At 44.9% G+C, this 18,217-nt stretch overlaps 2 protein-coding genes across 3 annotated transcripts; one reads left to right on the top strand and one right to left on the bottom strand.

The window, feature by feature from the left end:
* On the top strand, positions 1,168-2,013 carry LOC8080279. The gene is made up of 3 exons (XM_021462954.1): positions 1,168-1,460; positions 1,656-1,851; positions 1,945-2,013. The coding sequence occupies exons 1-3, from the start codon at positions 1,168-1,170 to the stop codon at positions 2,011-2,013; spliced, it is 558 nt and encodes a 185-aa protein (XP_021318629.1).
* Positions 13,345-17,690, bottom strand: LOC8080278. 2 transcript variants are annotated; one of them, XM_002446013.2, is made up of 6 exons: positions 17,480-17,683; positions 16,668-16,785; positions 14,718-16,418; positions 14,389-14,634; positions 14,010-14,299; positions 13,345-13,892 (listed from the first exon to the last, which is right to left on the bottom strand). In XM_002446013.2, exons 1-6 carry the CDS (start codon positions 17,578-17,580, stop codon positions 13,691-13,693), a joined length of 2,658 nt encoding a protein of 885 aa, XP_002446058.2. In that variant the 5' UTR covers positions 17,581-17,683; the 3' UTR covers positions 13,345-13,690. The 2 variants fall into 2 exon arrangements, with proteins under 2 accessions (XP_002446058.2, XP_021318377.1); XM_021462702.1 differs by lacking the exon at positions 13,345-13,892 and having other exon boundaries at positions 14,143-14,299; positions 14,409-14,634; positions 17,480-17,690.

Below are 18,217 nucleotides of genomic sequence, written 5' to 3'. Positions count from 1 at the left end.
CGGTCCATCGGCAGTTCTCTCTAACGGTAATATTGCCGATGGACACATAAAGTGGAGAGATCCGTTTTGGAAGGTTGAGGAATTCGAGGAACCTGCAGGAGAATCGGGCCAAGGTTGTTCAGATTTAAACGGTCGGTTACCAAATTGGGAGAATTAATTGCGGAAAGGTATCATTACTGCAGAGAATTTCGGAGCATTAATGATTTCATACTCTGAAATTGGGGGCATGTGTTGACACCGTTTTTGGACACGTACCCAGAGACCAGTAGAGTATAGATCGGTAGGTGGAGCAGCGGTAACTAGCCTGCAGAAGAGTTACCGATGAGGATAGTTGCCGATGAAGAGACGATTGAATATGACTAAGTCCAGAGGTGGTGACGTGTTCTTGCCGATGCTCAATATTGGTGTTTGCCGATGACTATAACATGAAGACTGCCGATGACTCTGAAGGGAAGCGTGGAGGTTGCCGATTGATCTGTGGCGGTGTCCCGATCGGTTACGAGGGGGTGGTTCTATGTTTTCCTTAGTTATTTAAAATCGTTTTGTATACGGATTCTATTTAATTTGGAATTCTAGTCTTATTCGTGTCTGATTGTAGCTCTTTGAGCATGGTATAAACGTAGACCCTAGGGCCTTGTAATGAGATATCTATCAATCAATCAAACACAAGTTTTTACTCATATTCCAGCATCTACTTTTTCGACGACTTCGTCATATTTTCCTTTTTATTACGAGTTCTTAGGAGTTCGTCGACTTAAGCTCGGTGTATTCTCGAGTTCCGTGTGAATACCTCTTGGCCGTGACATCCGGGCGCATCGCTGTTGTCGGGACCAAAGTATTCGAGTTATCACCTTTGCCGATAGTAAGGTCAAATTGGTTGTCACGCCTTAACGTTTAAATCGGATATTAGCCCTTTGTGTTTGCAGATCAGCTTTTGCATCAACATCTGCATTCTTTATTGTCATCCCTCTTCTCTATACATTTGTGCGGTCCACGGAGCTGTGCTTGTACATATAGGTACACATCCGTTATTGGGTGACGTGAGCAGCAGGGTTGCATGCTGACGGTTGCATGGAAGTCGTCATAGCAGGACTGGGAGCAGTGCTTAGCTCCACCTATAAATACACCCTCCTCCATCACCCTACATATCCTCCTATCTAGCCAAATATGGCCTCCTATCAATCAATAGCACCCGTGCTTTGCATGCTAGCTCTCCTCTTTTATGGAGGAAATGCACTCCACCATGACAGTGTGTTGAAAACCACCCTATACATAAAACAGTCTTTTGCCAAAGATCAAAGAACTTTGGGCGATGGTACCGTCATTATTAACTGGCCCATAAAGGATGGGCCAGGTGCTGCTGCCAATACCATTGGGCATGCAGAGGGCTTGACAACACTAGCAAATGAACCCAGTCATTTCTGGGTAACCATAATGGACATGGTCTTCGACCGAGGGAGGTAATACATATTATTTCGTCTGCTCTTGGAAAAAAAACATTTTCTGGTTTAAACATATATAGGTTCATCAGTTCCATCATTTGTCATTCTTAAGTATTTATATGCAAGAAACCAAGATATGTGATATATATTATTAATGTACTTTTGAGATGGGTCTAAATATATGATATTATGATTGTACTTGTGCGGAAATAGCCATGCGGGATCCTCACTTCAAGTGATGGGGCTTCATGGTTCCAAAAAGGATCTGCCACAGAGTCAGTGGAGTGTTATGGGGGGCACTGGACAACTTACCATGGCGCGGGGTATTATCAAGTACAACATAACCCAAGAAGATAGTTCTAGTAGGACCTTCGAATTATACATATACGTGTACTACACTACCATTCTGGTAAGTGCCAGATGTGTTCTATCGATCTCTTACCATTATCTAAATTAAATATACTATTCAAAATTTTCTCTTTTGTCTTTTTAAATAAAACAGACTATCTACTATCATGATCTGTATGTTGCCATACATCTCAATGCTCGTTTCCTTGATAAGATTAAATAGGCCGATTACTTTCGCAATTTTGCAGCAAAATGCACTGCTAAAACTTATGTCTTAAAACTACAACATGTGTAAGAGTTTTTTTAGATGAGGGAAAATAATACAACATGTGTAATAGTGGTTTTTGCGCAGACTTAAATGAAGCTCCATGAATGGTGAGTGACCGCATCATATGCTTATAAAATTTTAATTTATGCAGGCTTTCGGCGATACTCGTGGTAACCCCTGAGGACAAACTGAGCTTCAGACAAGCACATCGTCTTGTGCATGCATCGAGGCAAAAGGCATCAAGATTACAATCTGTTTTACGCTTGGTTCCAAAATAAATGATCCGCCTGTGTGTTATGAACTACGTACGTACCAAATATTTGTGTTCCGCAAAACGGTCGTTTTAATTTGTTGTGTCATTATGTATGCATGTTCTCCTTATCTTGACAAATCTTATCATCAATATAAAGTATTGTCTTTTGTGGGAAGATGTTTTACCAATTTGTTCGATTTTGCTTGCAATTTAGTCCCATATTACCGACCATCATGTGACCCCAGGCATTCGCCAAGCCACCCATCCAATAGCAATGGAGCAAAAGCCTATATAGCCACAAACCTAATAAACATCGAGCGAACTCTGGTACTATCACTGCTGGAAACGTGCGCTTTGCTAAGGGCCTGAGGCTTTGCCGAGGACCAAATCTCGGGCACTCGGCAAAGACAGTCTTTGCTAAGGGCCAGCCCCACGAGCCCTCGGCAAAGCCTGGCCCTTGGCAAAGAGGCCTCAAACACAGGCTCTCGGCAAATATGCTCTCAGCAAATTTGGCCTGTTGGGTCACAGCGGCCGAGGCCCAGCCGTTAGGCCCTCGACAATTTTTTTTATCGAGTGTTTCAACCAATTTTTTTAGGTCTTTGCCGAGGGTCAGGCTAGCCCTCGACAAAGATTTTTTTATTATTTTTTTATTTTTTGCCTAGTTTTTTTTTGGGGCTACAATACATTATTTTAAATTCAATTTTAAAATTTGGTCCAATTTTGACTTTTTAAATATATTTTTAAAATTTATTTTGTTCGTTTAATTTCTTTGGATATTTCAAATTTGAACTGCAAATGCATGAAATAATAATGTAGTGTTTCGAAAAATGTTATTCATGATATTTGGTGTATGTTGAGTTCCTATCCCGAACTCGCATCAAGTTTCACACATCTTTCTTCGCGTAACATGACGAGCGACTTGCTGGAAAAGTGTTTTCAAATTATATAAAATCCATACGAAGTCCAGAAATCACAAAACATGTTGAGGTGCCATGTCATCGCATGTCTAGGGTGTGGTAAAAAATTGAGAAGTTTTCGAGCAAGTTACGACGTCGGATGTCTAAAACTCAAACATCTCCCTGTGCATGCGGCCACAAGATCCAACTCCTCCATGCGCCACCGTATCTAGGAGAGGCCTCCTCACGCGCATCGCTAACAGATCCGCTATCAAGATCTAGAATCGAGGGAGCCTTCTTTGTGCTTGGCTACCTAGATCTACCACCAAGGGAGCTGCCATGCCCTCCGTCGCCTAGGGGAGCCACAGAGGGAGTAGCCTCCTAGATCTGCCGCTGTGTGCTCCGGCGACTAGATCTTCCGCCAAGGGAGCCGCCACCGAGGGCAGCGCACCTAGTTCCATCGCCCGGGGGCGCAATCCTTGGTCCACCGCTGGGAGAGTATAGGGAGTGGAGGACATCAGAGAGAGAGAGAGAGAGAGAGAGAGAGAGAGAGAGAGAGGAGAGGAGAGGAGGACACCGCGCGTGCACCCTCTGTGCCGAGAGAGGGCAGAAAGAGAGGCGGTTGTGTGAGACAGAGAGCACACAAGGTAGCGTGTTAGCACAAACACGTTTTACTGACACGCATATGTAGTAAGCTTTTATTGTTATAGACATGTGTTGACCTTGCGAGACCCTACCAATGACTTCTAATAGATACGTGTCAGGAAGGCGCATCAGTAATTAATTTATATTACAGACGTGCTTAATTTGGTTGCGGCATCTATAAAGGGATGCGGGTAGATATGTGGGTTTTTTTTGGTAGTGTTGGCTGCACCGATCAGTCAATGGGGGGCGTGCCGTGCACGCACTTACCGGAGTGCAGGACTGGCTCCGTCCAAGGTGTCCGTTGCAAGTCGCATTACTGTGCCCGAACCAAAAAGTCAAGCATGCAGTCCTGCCCGAACCAAAAAGCCTACGGTTACTCACCCTTCGAGCCTGCATTAGCAAGTCGTCGATGGCCAGCGCATCATGCATGTAGAAACTCTCAGCAACTTGGTCGTCTTCCTCGTCGTAACTCATCAGTTCCTCCGATCCAGAAGAGCTAGCCCAAAACCTGGAGACAGAGAAGCTACGACGGACAAAAACTTTACAGTCTGAAACTAAACAAATCCTGGACTACTTTATCCTCCTATCTAGCCAAATATAAATACACCCTCCTCCATCACCCTACATATCCTCCTATCTAGCCAAATATGGCCTCCTGTCACTCAATAGCACCTGTGCTTTGCATGCTAGCTTTCCTGTTTTATGGGGGAAATGCACTCCATGATAGTGTGTTGAAAACCACCTTATACATAAAACAGTCTTTTGTCCAAGATCAAAGGCCTTTGAGCAATGGTACCGTCATTATTAACTGGCCCATAAAGAATGGGCCAGCTGCTGCTGCCAATACCATTGGGCATGCAGAGGGCTTGACAACACTAGCAAATGAACCCAGTCATTTCTGGGTAACCATAATGGACATGGTCTTCGACCAAGGGAGGTAATACATATTATTTTGTCTGCTCTTGGAAAACAAAACATTTTCTAGTTTAAACATATATAGGTTCATCAGTTCCATCATTTGTCATTCTTAAGTATTTATATGCAAGAAACCAAGATATGTGATATATATTATTAGTGTACCTTTGAGATATTTGATGTTATGATTGTACTTGTGCGGAAATAGCCATGCTGGATCCTCACTTCAAGTGATGGGGCTTCATGGTTCCAAAAAGGATCTGCCACAGAGCCAGTGGAGCGTTATGGGGGGGCACTGGACAACATACCATGGCACGGGGTATTATCAACTACAACATAACCCAAGAGGACAGTTCTCGTAGGACCTTCGAATTATACATATACGTGTACTCCACTCCCAGAGATACCATTCTGGTAAGTGCCAGATGCATTTCTATCTATCTATCTCTTGTCGTTTATTTTTAAAAGAAAACAGAATACCCACAATCAGGAACTGGATGTGGCCATACATGCATCTCAAATCTTGTTTCCTTGATAAAATTAAATAGGCCGATTACTCTTCGCAATTTTGCACCAACGCACTGCTAAATCTTATGTACGAGTGTAAGAGTGGTTTTAATTTAGCGCAGACATATACGAAGCTCCATGAATGGTGAGTAACCGCATCATGCACTTATAAATTTTTAATTTATATGCAGGCATTGGGCGATACTCGTCATAACCCGTGAGGACAAAATGAGCTTCAGACAAGCACATCGTCTTGTGCATGCGTCGAGGAGGCAAGAAGGCTTACAATCTGTTTTACGCTTGGTCCCAAAATAAATGACCCGCCTTTGTGTTATGAACTACTACATACCAAACATTATTTTGTGTTCCGCAAAACGGTCGTTTTAATTTGTTATGTCATTATGTATGCATGTTCTCCTTGTCTTGACAGATCTTATCATCAATATATATAAAGTATGTCTTTCGTGGGAAGATATGTTTTACCAATTTGTTCGATTGCTTGCAAGTTAGTCCCATGCATCATCTGGCCCCAAGCATTCGCCAAGCCACACCACCCATCCTTTAGCAATGGAGCAAAAGTCTATATAGACACAAACCTATATGTCGAACGAACTCTGGTACGGTAAGAAAATTCGTAAAGCCGAAGCCTACGACGACCATGGCCCATAGTATACCTTGTTGCAGCACCGTACCATATATATACAGTGACAGCACTGTACTATCACGCTATGGCGTCATACATCAGAGGCGCTACGAGCAGACTTGATTTTCCTACTAATGCATCGGCACCGTGTACAATCATGTACGTGCTACGATTACAAGCCAGCAAGGAGGCCACGGAGTCATGCAATTAAGCCACGTACTGGCATGCAAACAAGTCCACTAATATTACATACGTGCGCGCGTTGATCTCGCCAGACTGGTAGTCTCATCGATCGGTGACTTACTACAGACGCTGTAATAGTATTTTTATAGACACGCGTACATAGCCACGTCTGTATTATTGGGGGTGCAAATATAGATTTTTTTAATTATTTTTAGCCCAAATTTGAAATAAAATTTAAATTTGACCCTATTTGAAAAATATTTTCAAATATAGGCCGGCCCCGCCACCATGCATGGCGGGGCAAATGCACAGCACCCCGCCATGCATGGCGGCGGGGTAGGGCCACCACGTGGCGCCCGGCTGACGGGGTGCGCTGACGTGGACCCTGCCATGGATCATGGCGGGTTAGGGGCACCCCGCCATGGATCATAGCGGGTTATGCTCGCGCCCATTTAAGCCAGCCGAGAGCCCACCCCGGCTCATTTCTCTCACTCTCACCCCGAGGGCCTCTCTTCCTCTCCCTCTCTCACACCCGAGCGCCGCTCTTCTTCGGTAACCCTCCCCGTCGTCTTTCACCCCCATTGCCTCTCCCGGCGCCCCTCCCCGCTGCGACCGGCCGTTCCCGGTCCTTTTCCCGGCCACCCCTCGTTTGAAGAAGGTAAAATTTTTATTACTTTACGTTTCTATAGTTTAATTAAGTTCATTTGTTTAGTTATAATATGTTTGGTAAATTTCTTGTTACGTTAGTTTGTTTAGTTATATTTTGTTAGTTTGTTTAGTTATGTGATTTGTGTTGAATTATTTGCGCGTTTTTAGATGGAGGACTCGTATCGTGAGTTGATTTGGCGAAAAAAGGGTCGTCCTAGAGAGTTGTACCCCGACGTGTCTTGCAAGGATGCCCTGTGCCTCCCGAGGAACCTATTCCTAACTGTGACTGTGGACATCCGGCACATGTGAGCCAGTCTAGACATCCGGATACTGCGGCACGTTGCTTCTACACATGTTATAGTTGTAGCGTAAGTCACTGTGCCCTCTGTTTTTCTTATTGGTTTTTGATGTTTTATTCCCAATGAGACAATTGAAACTCTTTTGTAGCCCTACTTCCGGTGTCTTTTCTTCTAATGGATCGACGGGCCGGACAAGTTTGACCCAAGAATTCTGCTTTTCTACCCCGGCGTTGATCATTGCAAACGTGAGTTGTTTACTCGTTGGGTTCCGCCCCCCTAACCCTCCTCCTATATATGACAGAGGAAGAGAAGGCCGTAGCCTCTGCACGGCGGCTCGAGGATCCTCCAAAGTGTCATTGCGGAGAACAAGCCGTGATAAATCCACGGAATGAATAAGAGTTTATTTGTCCTCTGCGGCGTGAAGTAAGTTTTGAGTCAACCTTCAAATGTCAGTTCGTATATTTGTGTTCTACTGTGTTATTTTTGTAGGATCGTGATTTTTGAAAGTGCCGTTTCGCGGAGTGGGTCAATGGTCCAAAGAGCCATTGGCCAGAGCCTGAGAAGGAGGAGGAGGTTCTAGAGTGGGAAGAAGAAGAGGAGGTCTATTGCGCCTCCCGTGATGTGCAAATGTGGTGTTGAAGCTAGCTACGGCCTAGTCCCTTCAGGTCTTGGGATTAGCCACTTCTATGGCCACATGATCAACTATGATGAGGTTTGCTAGGACTGTGCACATTTATTACTACTGTATTCATATATTTGTTTTTGTACGCTAACTTTGTATTCATATATTTCCCGTAACAGAGCACTCAGAAATGCAAATGGGAATCATATGATGATGTGTTTAAGTTCAAGGATGAGTATAAGACAAGAGTAGCAGTTCGTAAGATGAGAGGTTATCCTGCAAACTACGTCACTGATTTCGTGAAGGACTTCGTGAAGGACCATAAGAAGAAAATGCTTGCATGGGCCTAGGAGTTGCGTGTTCGTAACCCTGCGAGTATTGCATGGAAGAAGTGGTCTGAGGAGAGGGAAAAGGAGATAGAGGATTACCAGGCAAGGAAGGCTGAAGAGGATGCAAGGAAGGCTGTGGAGGAGGCTGAGAGAGCTGAGATGCAAGGCTTGAACGATACTATTACCTCATTATGTGCGAGTGAGTCATCCCATTTTTGAAAGTCAAACTTTTTGTTTCTCTGGAATGAACATGTTATTAATTATTTGAATTTTGTACTTACAGAGATTGGATGCACCGGAAGCTGGCAAACAAATGTGGGTCGTGCTAAGTACACGGAGAATAGGATATTAGGGCGGGACGCTGGAGTTGGTGGCACCGCTAGCCGTCCGATTATTGTCGAAGAGGAGGCCGAGGCAGAGGAAGACGACGACACCGGGAGGATAGGCGATCTCCTTCGTCTTGCCGAAGATTTGGGGTACCCTCAGGACGAGCATGACTATGAAATGGGAAGGATAGGTGAGCTACTTCGTCTTGCAGAGGAGGGTGAGGCATCAGGACTGATTCCTATTGGTGCCTTAGAGGAGGGTGACGCTGCATACCACAACTAGAAGACACCGGTCTTCCACTCATGGTGGCCAACAGACATGACCGAGAAAGAGGGACATTTATACTCTCAGGCCGCAGAAGAGGCGGAGGCGGCTTACTACGAGAGACAGGCCAGTGAGGCCAAGGCAGCGAAGGCGAGCATGAGTAAGGAGGTTGTAGTGGACGATTGGGAGTCCAAGGACGAGTTGCTTACGCAGTGGTGCACGCAGTTTGATTGATGTGGTAATGTATGTGAGTGGCTTAGGGATGAGACTTTTGTACTTTGAAACTTGTCATGTAATAATTTGTATTTCGATGTATTTCAATTTGATCGCATGTCGCCAAAGTCCACAGCTATCTGAATGTTTAACTAATATAACAATTTAAAAGGTTTACTAATATGTTTAACTAATATAACACTTAAAAGTTTTGTTACTTGCATGTTTAACAGGTTTACTAGCTAGTTTTTTATGGAACATTTAAAAAGGAATACAGGAAGTAACTTTGAGTAGTGCCATGAAAGGTAAATGGGATTCTGGGCATTTTTTGGCAACCCCGCCATGGCTGGGGCAGGTTAAGGGTACCCCACCATGGCCATGGCGGGGTACCCCTAACCCGCCCCCACCCATGGCGGGGTTACCAAAAACTTCCCAGAACCCCAGCTGCATTGCCTGTGTTTGGTTTCTGTTAACCGATCGTATACGTTCGCAGCTGGTTTGGCAAGACAGAGATATTTACGCAAATAACAAAGATAATAGAGAATGAACAACTAAAATAATTCTCAGGAAATAACAAAGTACATCAGGCAGAGGAGTTTGTTGTCATGATGCCATAATGAAAGCCACCCTCATCATATGCTAATGTCCACTTGGCTTTATTTTCCATCTGGTGATCTAACCATGCCTTGCCCGCTCGGTTCAGCATCTTCTGTAGTTCCGCCATTGTCTCCTTAAACTCGTGTTCCATATGTTTATTACAAAGCTCCTTTAACTTGTCTGCCACCTCCTTCTTCCGTTGACGACACCAGAAATTTGCGGCAAAATGTGTTCACTAGGGGTGGGTGCACTAGGGGTGGGTGCCCATCAATGTGTTCACCGGCAGCATTAAAAATTCCGTGTGACGGTCCGATATCAAACAAATGGTGCGAGAAGGACCAAGGACGTGAAGACGGAGCAGACGCATGAACCATGACCATGAATCATTGTTCTCCCCCTCCGCCAAAGCAAAAGCCAGTGGCACAATCTGGTTCTCAGGGTCTACAGTAGCAGCCATCATCAATGTGCCTCTGTACTTGCCGGTGAGGAATATGCCATCAACTAGAACAACTGGCCGACAATACTGAAATGCATGCTTGCACTGATCAAAATACCAGAACACACGGTACAGAATATGCCTCAACGGGTTCTGAAGATAAAACCCTCCTATGTATATGAACGATCTCATGCCAGGGTTGAAGTGTTGCATTGCACATAAAATGCGTGGAACCCTGTTATAGGCTTCCTCCCAACTACCCCAGCGAATTGCCAGGGCAATTTGCTTTGTCCGCCAAGCCTTTCCATAAGTGACCTCATACCCAACAAAAGTGACTATGGTCTCCTGCAAGAAAAACATCGATACATCGTTGTCCTTATCTACAAGACCCAATATACGGCGAGCAAGGTACCGAGCCATCAACTAGGGATGGTACCGTTTGCCCTTGTTAGTCTAGCATCTGTGGGGCTGCTCCACTGAAGTTACCTTCCACTTCCCATCACTCGACCTTTTCCGTACATTCAACTTCCACGAGCACGGGAACCCTGCCTTGCATACTATTTGGAATTTTACCTCCTTGTCGGAATGTCGAACCGTGTAGGGCCTATGATGATACACAACATAGTCCTGAAGCAACAACTTCATCTCAGACATCGTATTGAAAAGCATTCTCTTCCTGAGTATTAAATTTTGATGGTTGTACAATGATTCCTTACATATCTGCAAACCCGTGTCACAAACTGCCATATGCGACATGCTGACATCCATATAATTTGGAACACCGGTAAAGGGCAAGCGAGCCTCCCTCAGTTGTGTAAGCTCTGCTGATGTATAAGAGGGTGGTGCAACGTAAGGTTCCGCCTCCCTAACCCGGCCCCATCCTTCATATTCCTCTCCATCACTTGGATACCCTGTAGCTAAAGTGCCCTGAGTCTGCATGGCATGAAGTACCTCAAGCGGCACTCCTGAGGGCATGCCACGAACGAGTGCACACATGGCAGGTGAACCTCCTTCCTCATTTTCTAATTCGTCAGAATCCGAGCAAACATCATCACCAATCATTTCATCCTCTACCGCCTTATTCTCCTCCTGTTCAAACTCGTCTACATCAAAATCATTGCTTATATGACCAACTGGAGGAGAATGAACCCGCTCCTGCGTCCAATTACCATCCAAGTCCATACTCTTCATAGTTTGTTGGACCTGCACACCACAATCTCCTTGAGCACCACCGTCGTCGAAGAACGGCTCCTCATTCTCAACATTCTCCAACACCAACTCAGCCATGCCGACATTCGAACCTTGGATGACCCTATTGTATCGGGACCACTCACCTTGGTTGCACAAGTCCATCATCACATAGTGTGCCCTATTCTTTCCAACATCAAACCTACCCTTTAGTGTGAAAGCATCACCAAACTTCAAACTCAAACGGTCACATAGATCGCTAAAACTAGGGGGCATCAAACCATTCCAATTCTTCATACATATCCTCAAACTGACAATCCTCTCTCCTAACACTTCCTCCGTGAAAAACTCTTACACCGTAATCCATTTACAAAACAATTTAAGTACAATCCTCATCAACTAACCAATATGGTACTAATAAATACTAAATAACTAAGTAAAGTACTACCTAATTAAGTTATTAACTATTTTACTAACTAAATTACTATATAACTAATAACTAATTACTAAATAACTAATATCTAAACACACTGCATAACTAATATCGCACTGCATAATATTAAATACACTGCATAACTAACGCACTGCATAATATTAATAACTAATTACTAAATAACTAATATCTAAACACACTGCATAATATTAAATAATAATAACTAATAACTAAATAACTCTAATAATATTAAATAATAATAGTAACTAATAACTAATTACTACATAACTAATTACTAAACAAAGTTTAACTAATAAAAATTGTTAGATAATAATACTAAATAGCTTATAAAAAGAGTTTAAATAAAAAATTACCTTCACCAACGGCGGCCGGCTGGGGCGGGGAGCGGAGGCGGGGCGGGGCGCGAGCGGCGCGGCGCGAGGGCGCGGCACGAGCGCGGGGGCCGTGCGCGGCGGGCGCAGGGGCGGGGGCGCGGCGTGCGCTTGGTGAGGTGTGGTGTGCTCGGGTGGGTCACGGGGCGAAGGGGAAGAGGGATTTTGTCACAGGGCGAACCCCGCCATGATGCGTGGCGGGGATGGGTACCCCGCCGTGATGGGTGGCGGGGTACGCCCCTGCCACGTCATCAGGGCCTCGGGCCCCCCAGGCCACGTGGACGCCCCTACCCCACCACCATGTATGGCGGGATGCAGTGAATTTGCCCCGCCATGCATGGGGGGAGGCCAAACGGCCTAGATTTGCAAATATTTTGCAAACAGGGTTAAATTTGAATTTTGTTTCAAATTTGGGATAAAAATAAAAAAAATCCAAATGTAAGGCTTTTTTTATATAGTGAATTCTACGAGCCACTTCTACACACGTCCACGACTGGCTTGACAACGAGTTGATGAAAAGGCAAGTCAAGATGGATGCACCGTATCGTCTGCACACTATATTACATACGTGTTTTGATCTCGCCAGACTGGTAGTCCCATCGATCGGTGACTTACTATAGACGCGCTTCAGAAAGTCACGTCTGTAATAGTACTATTCGTGGCAAAAAAGATGACTTATTGCAACCATCAACTAAAACAGTTGCGACGGCAATAAAGCACTTTGCAACACAGATCAAATCGTGGCAACAGTGGCCACTGATCGCAACCATCATATAAAAGTGTTGTAATATCATCTTGCTATGGCAACGCCAATTAAACTCCTCACAGCACAAATTAAATCATGGCAATAGTGACAACTTGTTGCAACCATATTCTACAATTTGTTGTGACAATGATTACTTTTTGCAACGATATCAATACTTAAGGCCATGGTACAATTGCATGGCAATATTCACATCTATTGCAACCAAAACTGCAAATGGTTGCGAGAACATCAATTGTTGCAACCAAATATAATTATCGTATGTCGCTATTGGAACTTAGTGTCCACAATAGCACCCACTATCCGTGATTTGCTACTTAATACCAATCCGCTAACAATCTACTATACGCTATTAAGCACTTGGCTCAGGTGTCATTTTTTGCCCGTGGGATGCGCACACACACACGGTCGCGGCGAGGCAGCCTGATGCGGTACTTGCAGGCACGGCGACCGAGCCAGACAGCAGCCAGGGCCAGGCTGGCCTTGTTTAGTTTGTAAAATTTTTGGGTTTTAGCTACTCGAAAGATTCATCTCACAAATTACAGATAAACTGTGCAATTAGTTTTTATTTTTGTCTATATTTAATACTCCATGCATACGACCAAAGATTCGATGTGACGGAAAATTTTGAAAATTTTTGCGAACTAAACAAGGCGGCGCGTCGGGTGCATACGACGCAAAGGAACACAGGCGCCCAATTGCTATGCGTGCAGTACAGCGAGAGCAGGGCATAGACAACGTGAGCCATCATTCATGCCAACAAGCGGGTCTGACCAAGACCTGTCTGGACCCATGATACAGATGGGCCAATTCAGCGATCTAGATGACACACACTTAATTTCAAGTGCTGCCAGCGTATTTTACTCTAAACAACATTACATATATGAACTTTACCGTATACTACTAGGCATCGTAGAAGTAGCTAGCAGACTGACAATGCAATATCACTACTGCTACGTACATCATGGTATTCACAGTTTCTTTCCTTTTATCCTCACCAGTCACTGGCCTATTAATCCACATACTTTCTACACACAGATCAGATCAGAAAATGTTGTTGCATATGCATTCTCCAATTCTCATGCCTTGACCCAACCCTGACACCGGCAGAGACTTGAGTTAGTGTCACCACCCAGCTGGTGGACATACTCGGTGACTGCACGCCGTACACAGGAGTCCCACACCCTGGCTATTTCCTTCAACGATCTAGGTTCTTGGAGATTGTCGAGGGCGAGTCTGAATGCCCGGTCCACCGCCATTGAGATGCTGCTGAACTTGTTCCTGTACGTAGGTGACCCACAGCCACGGAGCATATTTAATAAGATCAGTATTCAGTAAAGCAACAACAGTATGGTGGTGGGAACTAGTACTAAGAGTCTAAGACAAGCATGAACTCACCTGATCCGAGCATCTCCTTCATCATCGACGATCACTGGAGAGCTTCGTGGATAATCGGCAGGGATTGACAGTGTGGTGGGCAACACGAGAGGCTGAAAATTTCCTGACACCCCAAATTTTGATTTGAGGCCTGGCGCAAGGGACACTGCAGTGTATGACAGTTTGATCAGGGTCGTGCCATTGCACGAGGTGATCCCATCTGCTCCATCTTCGCTGGTGATGCTTATCAGGGTATCAATCAGTCTGCTGTTGACAGCTTCGATCTCATCCAGCAGAGCATCCTTGGCATTCTGCAATGGAAAGTTCATAGAGAATTAGAGAACATATAGAACTGAGTCCACAATTTCATGGAAAAAAAAGTAATTTGCTGTAGTGTTACCTGTGGTTTCTGCCTCTTACCACTGTGATATCTGCTAGATGCAGCATCTGATGCATTGAACTCAGATGTCACAGCACTGTCATCTGTGCTGCTGAGTGTTGGTGATTCAGAAGTCGATGTAACAGCATACACACGTTTCATTTTGTTATTGGATCCAATCGATAATGGTACTGAATCCATATCAATGACTGCCGACTTCATCAAATTAAATGAGCTGCGGATCACTGCTGGTGATGAAGAAAGCACCTAAAAAACAAAGCACAAAACTGTCAGTACAATAGTATTCAGAGAATGAATTGTTTTGAAGATGAGCAATATTCAAGGCTCACTGCAGCAATTAGGCGGTCTATGGGCTTCTTGGCTACTGGTGTTTCAGCTCCACGATGCTCCTGATCCTTAGATTGATCAGCTGGTGAGGCTGGCGTCTTGGCCACTGGTGTTTCAGCTCCACTATGCTCCTGATCCTCTGCTTGATCAGCTGATGGGGCTGGCGTCTTGGCCACTGGTGTTTCAGCTCCACTATGCTCCTGATCCTCTGCTTGATCAGCTGATGGGGCTGGCGTCTTGGCCACTGGTGTTTCAGCTCCACCATGCTCCTGATCCCCAGCTTGGTCAGCTGGTGGGGCTGGCGTCTTGGCCACTGGTGTTTCAGCTCCACCATGCTCCTGATCCTCAGCTTGGTCAGCTGGTGGGACTAGCGTCGACAATTTAGTTGTAGTGGCCTGTTTACAGCCATTTACAGCTGCATTGTTGTCATGCAGCAAGAATGAAGAATCGCTGTCAGATGGCAAAGCAGCAGGTACAATCCCTGACTTGATAATGGCTGAAGGTGATACAGGCTTCACCAATGTAGAAGGTGAAGCAGCAGCTTCAAACCCTGTCTTCTCGGCCGATGTCAATGCAGAATTCACTGACACACAGGGTGAACCATCTGCTACAAGACCTTGCTTGGCAATGGGTGATTGTGATCTTGACTTTGGTGACTCATTGGGTGAAGCAACCCAGAACTTGGAAATTGGTGATGGCGTGCAGCATAACTCAACAAAATCATTGGTTAGCGAAGACTGCAATGCTCCAGGAGATTTGTATGAGAAACAAGGGCTTGTTACTCCTGGCGATTGGTTGCTATGGGATTGCTGGCCAGCTAGTGTTGTGACAATGTTTTGCCTCGTTTGGCTGATGCTTTCATGTGGCGGCAGTGGACAGTGCAGATTGCTTTGCTTATTGACAGAAATCTGACTCTGAGCAGGAGATATTGGATGAGAATCCATGTTGGTCTGCCCGCATACCTTCGATGGTGATAGTATCCCAGAAGCCCACCCAGCATTCTGATGATTGTTCCATCCACCAGAATAACTAGTGTCCATCTTCCCCACATTAGCTCCAAGCATTTGATACCTTTGCATATGCATGCCCACCTGCTGTTGAGTGATCCAGAAATGCTCTTGCTGTACTGTCGGCAGCAGGTGCTGGACACAGTCCCAGACATTTTGCCCAAGGAAGTGATTCTGGTGCCCGCTTGGTCGTGCAATTTGCTGTCCTTGCAGCTGTACCGTACTTGCTGGGTGGCATTGTGCAGTGTTGGTAGGCTGCAGTTGCATGGCTGAGGATTGGCTTTCAGTCTGCATAGCTACTGATTGCATGATCTGCTGACTGGACTGAACGCCTGGTGCCACTGGAGCATCTGTTGCAGGCTCAGAGTTGAAATTCTGATAAAGCATTGCCATCATATCAGATGGTCCTTGGTTGACATTACTGTTCATGTTTGACGCAACAGAGCAAGCCGTGTGCTGATCGGGTGATTGAAATGGTGGTGGCCATGAGGGACTAGCCGTCATGGGCACTGGCTGAGGGGTTGTGGTGATCGGGGAACTATTGACTCCCTGAATAGCTTGAACCATGTTAGCCGTCTGCATCATCTGGTGCACCATTTGCATCTTTAGTTTACGGTCTGCAGCACTCTTAGCCTTTAGTTTTGCCTCTTTCTGGCCGAAACTGACCCTGATAGATATCATTTTCATGTAGTCGATCTGACAAACCAAAATATTATATTAAATTAGGCTAGAAGCAAGTGAGGCTGAATCAGTGAAATGCAAACCGAAATAAGATTATGGATTACATAGCATTTCTTTCTTGCGAGTGGGGGCATGATGTTAATCAGCAGAAGCATGTAAACAAATGCAGAACAAACTAGCCAGAAAATCTGAAACCAAAGCACATTGTGTCCGTGGTACTGGATTAGTAGATTGGTGTAAGTGAGGATGAAGTTAGTAAGGCACCATGTCTGTTGCTTTCTTGAATGTGGCCTCCTCGAAATCAGCTACGTATTGGTCAAGCCCCTCCGGAGGTGATCTGCCCTTGTCCAGAGCCCTGCATAATCCAGCCATTGTCTCCTCTCTGAACACAGAAAGAAGAACAAGAAAAGGCTGTTAAATTCATAGTCGATACATATATGCTAGATGCAGCAGCAAACATAGCAAGGTTGCACGTATATATATAGAACAATAGAACTTTATAAAGTAATTGTGTGTGTGTATATATTTCCCTGAATCTGGGACCCAGAAATTGGACGCAATGGCTACAGCATCTTGACAAGCAATGAACTAAATACATACAGATAGTAAACTATCCCTATCAGAAGTTGAGAAGAAAATCCGACCGGGTGGATTATATCAATTTAACAGATGAAGAAATAGCCAATCGCATCGCTAGGCGATTGAATTGAACACGCATCGCATCGATCCTTCTTCGCGGATTTCGCCCAGGAGACAGGAGTTGAACCCTAAAAAAACCCCCCCTAAACACCAGATCGAACAAACAATCGCGGCAGTAGAGTACGTCAATCGCGCTCCCACAAACACCCCCAACAACAACAAACCCCCCGAAAACACCAGATCGAAAAAAAAACCCGCGGCAGCACGTTGAATCGATCACGCTCTCCCCGAAACACCAGATCGAAACAACTGCGGGGGCAGGGGCAGTAGTACGAGCGCGATCGACGTGGGGTTGATGGTTGGGGGGAAGAAGAAGAAGAAGAAGAACACGGACGGATAGATGGGAAGAGTAGACGATGGATCGATCGACAACGTACAGCTGTTTGACCACGAGAGGGCGCAGTTCGGGGTCCGCCTCATCCTGCCACCGGACGCTGCCGCTTCCGCCGCCGCCGCTGCTGCTGCTGACGTCCGCCATGGCGCGTGTCCGTCCGGACCGAGGTCAGCCGAAATTTTCAGAAAGGGAAACGATGGCGCGCGCGAACCGAGGTTGCTTGGCTTTGTTTTTGGTTATTTATTTATTTATATGACGGGGGAGGATCGGAAGAGGGTGCCGACTCGGAATCGTGTGAAGTTGGCTGCGACAAGCGGGTGCCTCTCGTCGGCAAAAAAAAAAAAAAAAAAAAAAAAAGTGGGTACCATAGGAGATTGCTTTTTTTTTTCATCTTCATATTTATTTGTGACTTAACAAACTCTCTCATTTTGGCAAACCAATTATACAAAATGGTTGGGGATGCTCTAAGTCCTTGTTTGGTTCTCAAAAATTTTTGTTTTGGGATATTGTAGCACTTTCGTTTTTATTTAACAATTACTGTCTAATCATAGATTAACTAGGCTCAAAAGATTTATCTTACGATTTATCTATATTTAATGCTCTATACATATGCCGCAAGATTCGATATGACGGAGAATATTGAAAAAATTTTAGCTACTTTTCAGGAAGAGCATCTCCAAGAGACTAGCTAAAATTATATTCTAAATTACAAGATTTAGCCATTATGTAAAATAAAAAACTTACTCAAAGCATAGAGTTCCACAACAGCCTTTGTATAAGA

The sequence above is a fragment of the Sorghum bicolor genome, chromosome 6 (assembly GCF_000003195.3).
Source record: "Sorghum bicolor cultivar BTx623 chromosome 6, Sorghum_bicolor_NCBIv3, whole genome shotgun sequence".
NCBI classification, from domain to species: domain Eukaryota; kingdom Viridiplantae; phylum Streptophyta; class Magnoliopsida; order Poales; family Poaceae; genus Sorghum; species Sorghum bicolor.
Note: the sequence above shows the minus strand (reverse complement) of the source record. Positions and strands in the feature narration are given on the sequence as shown.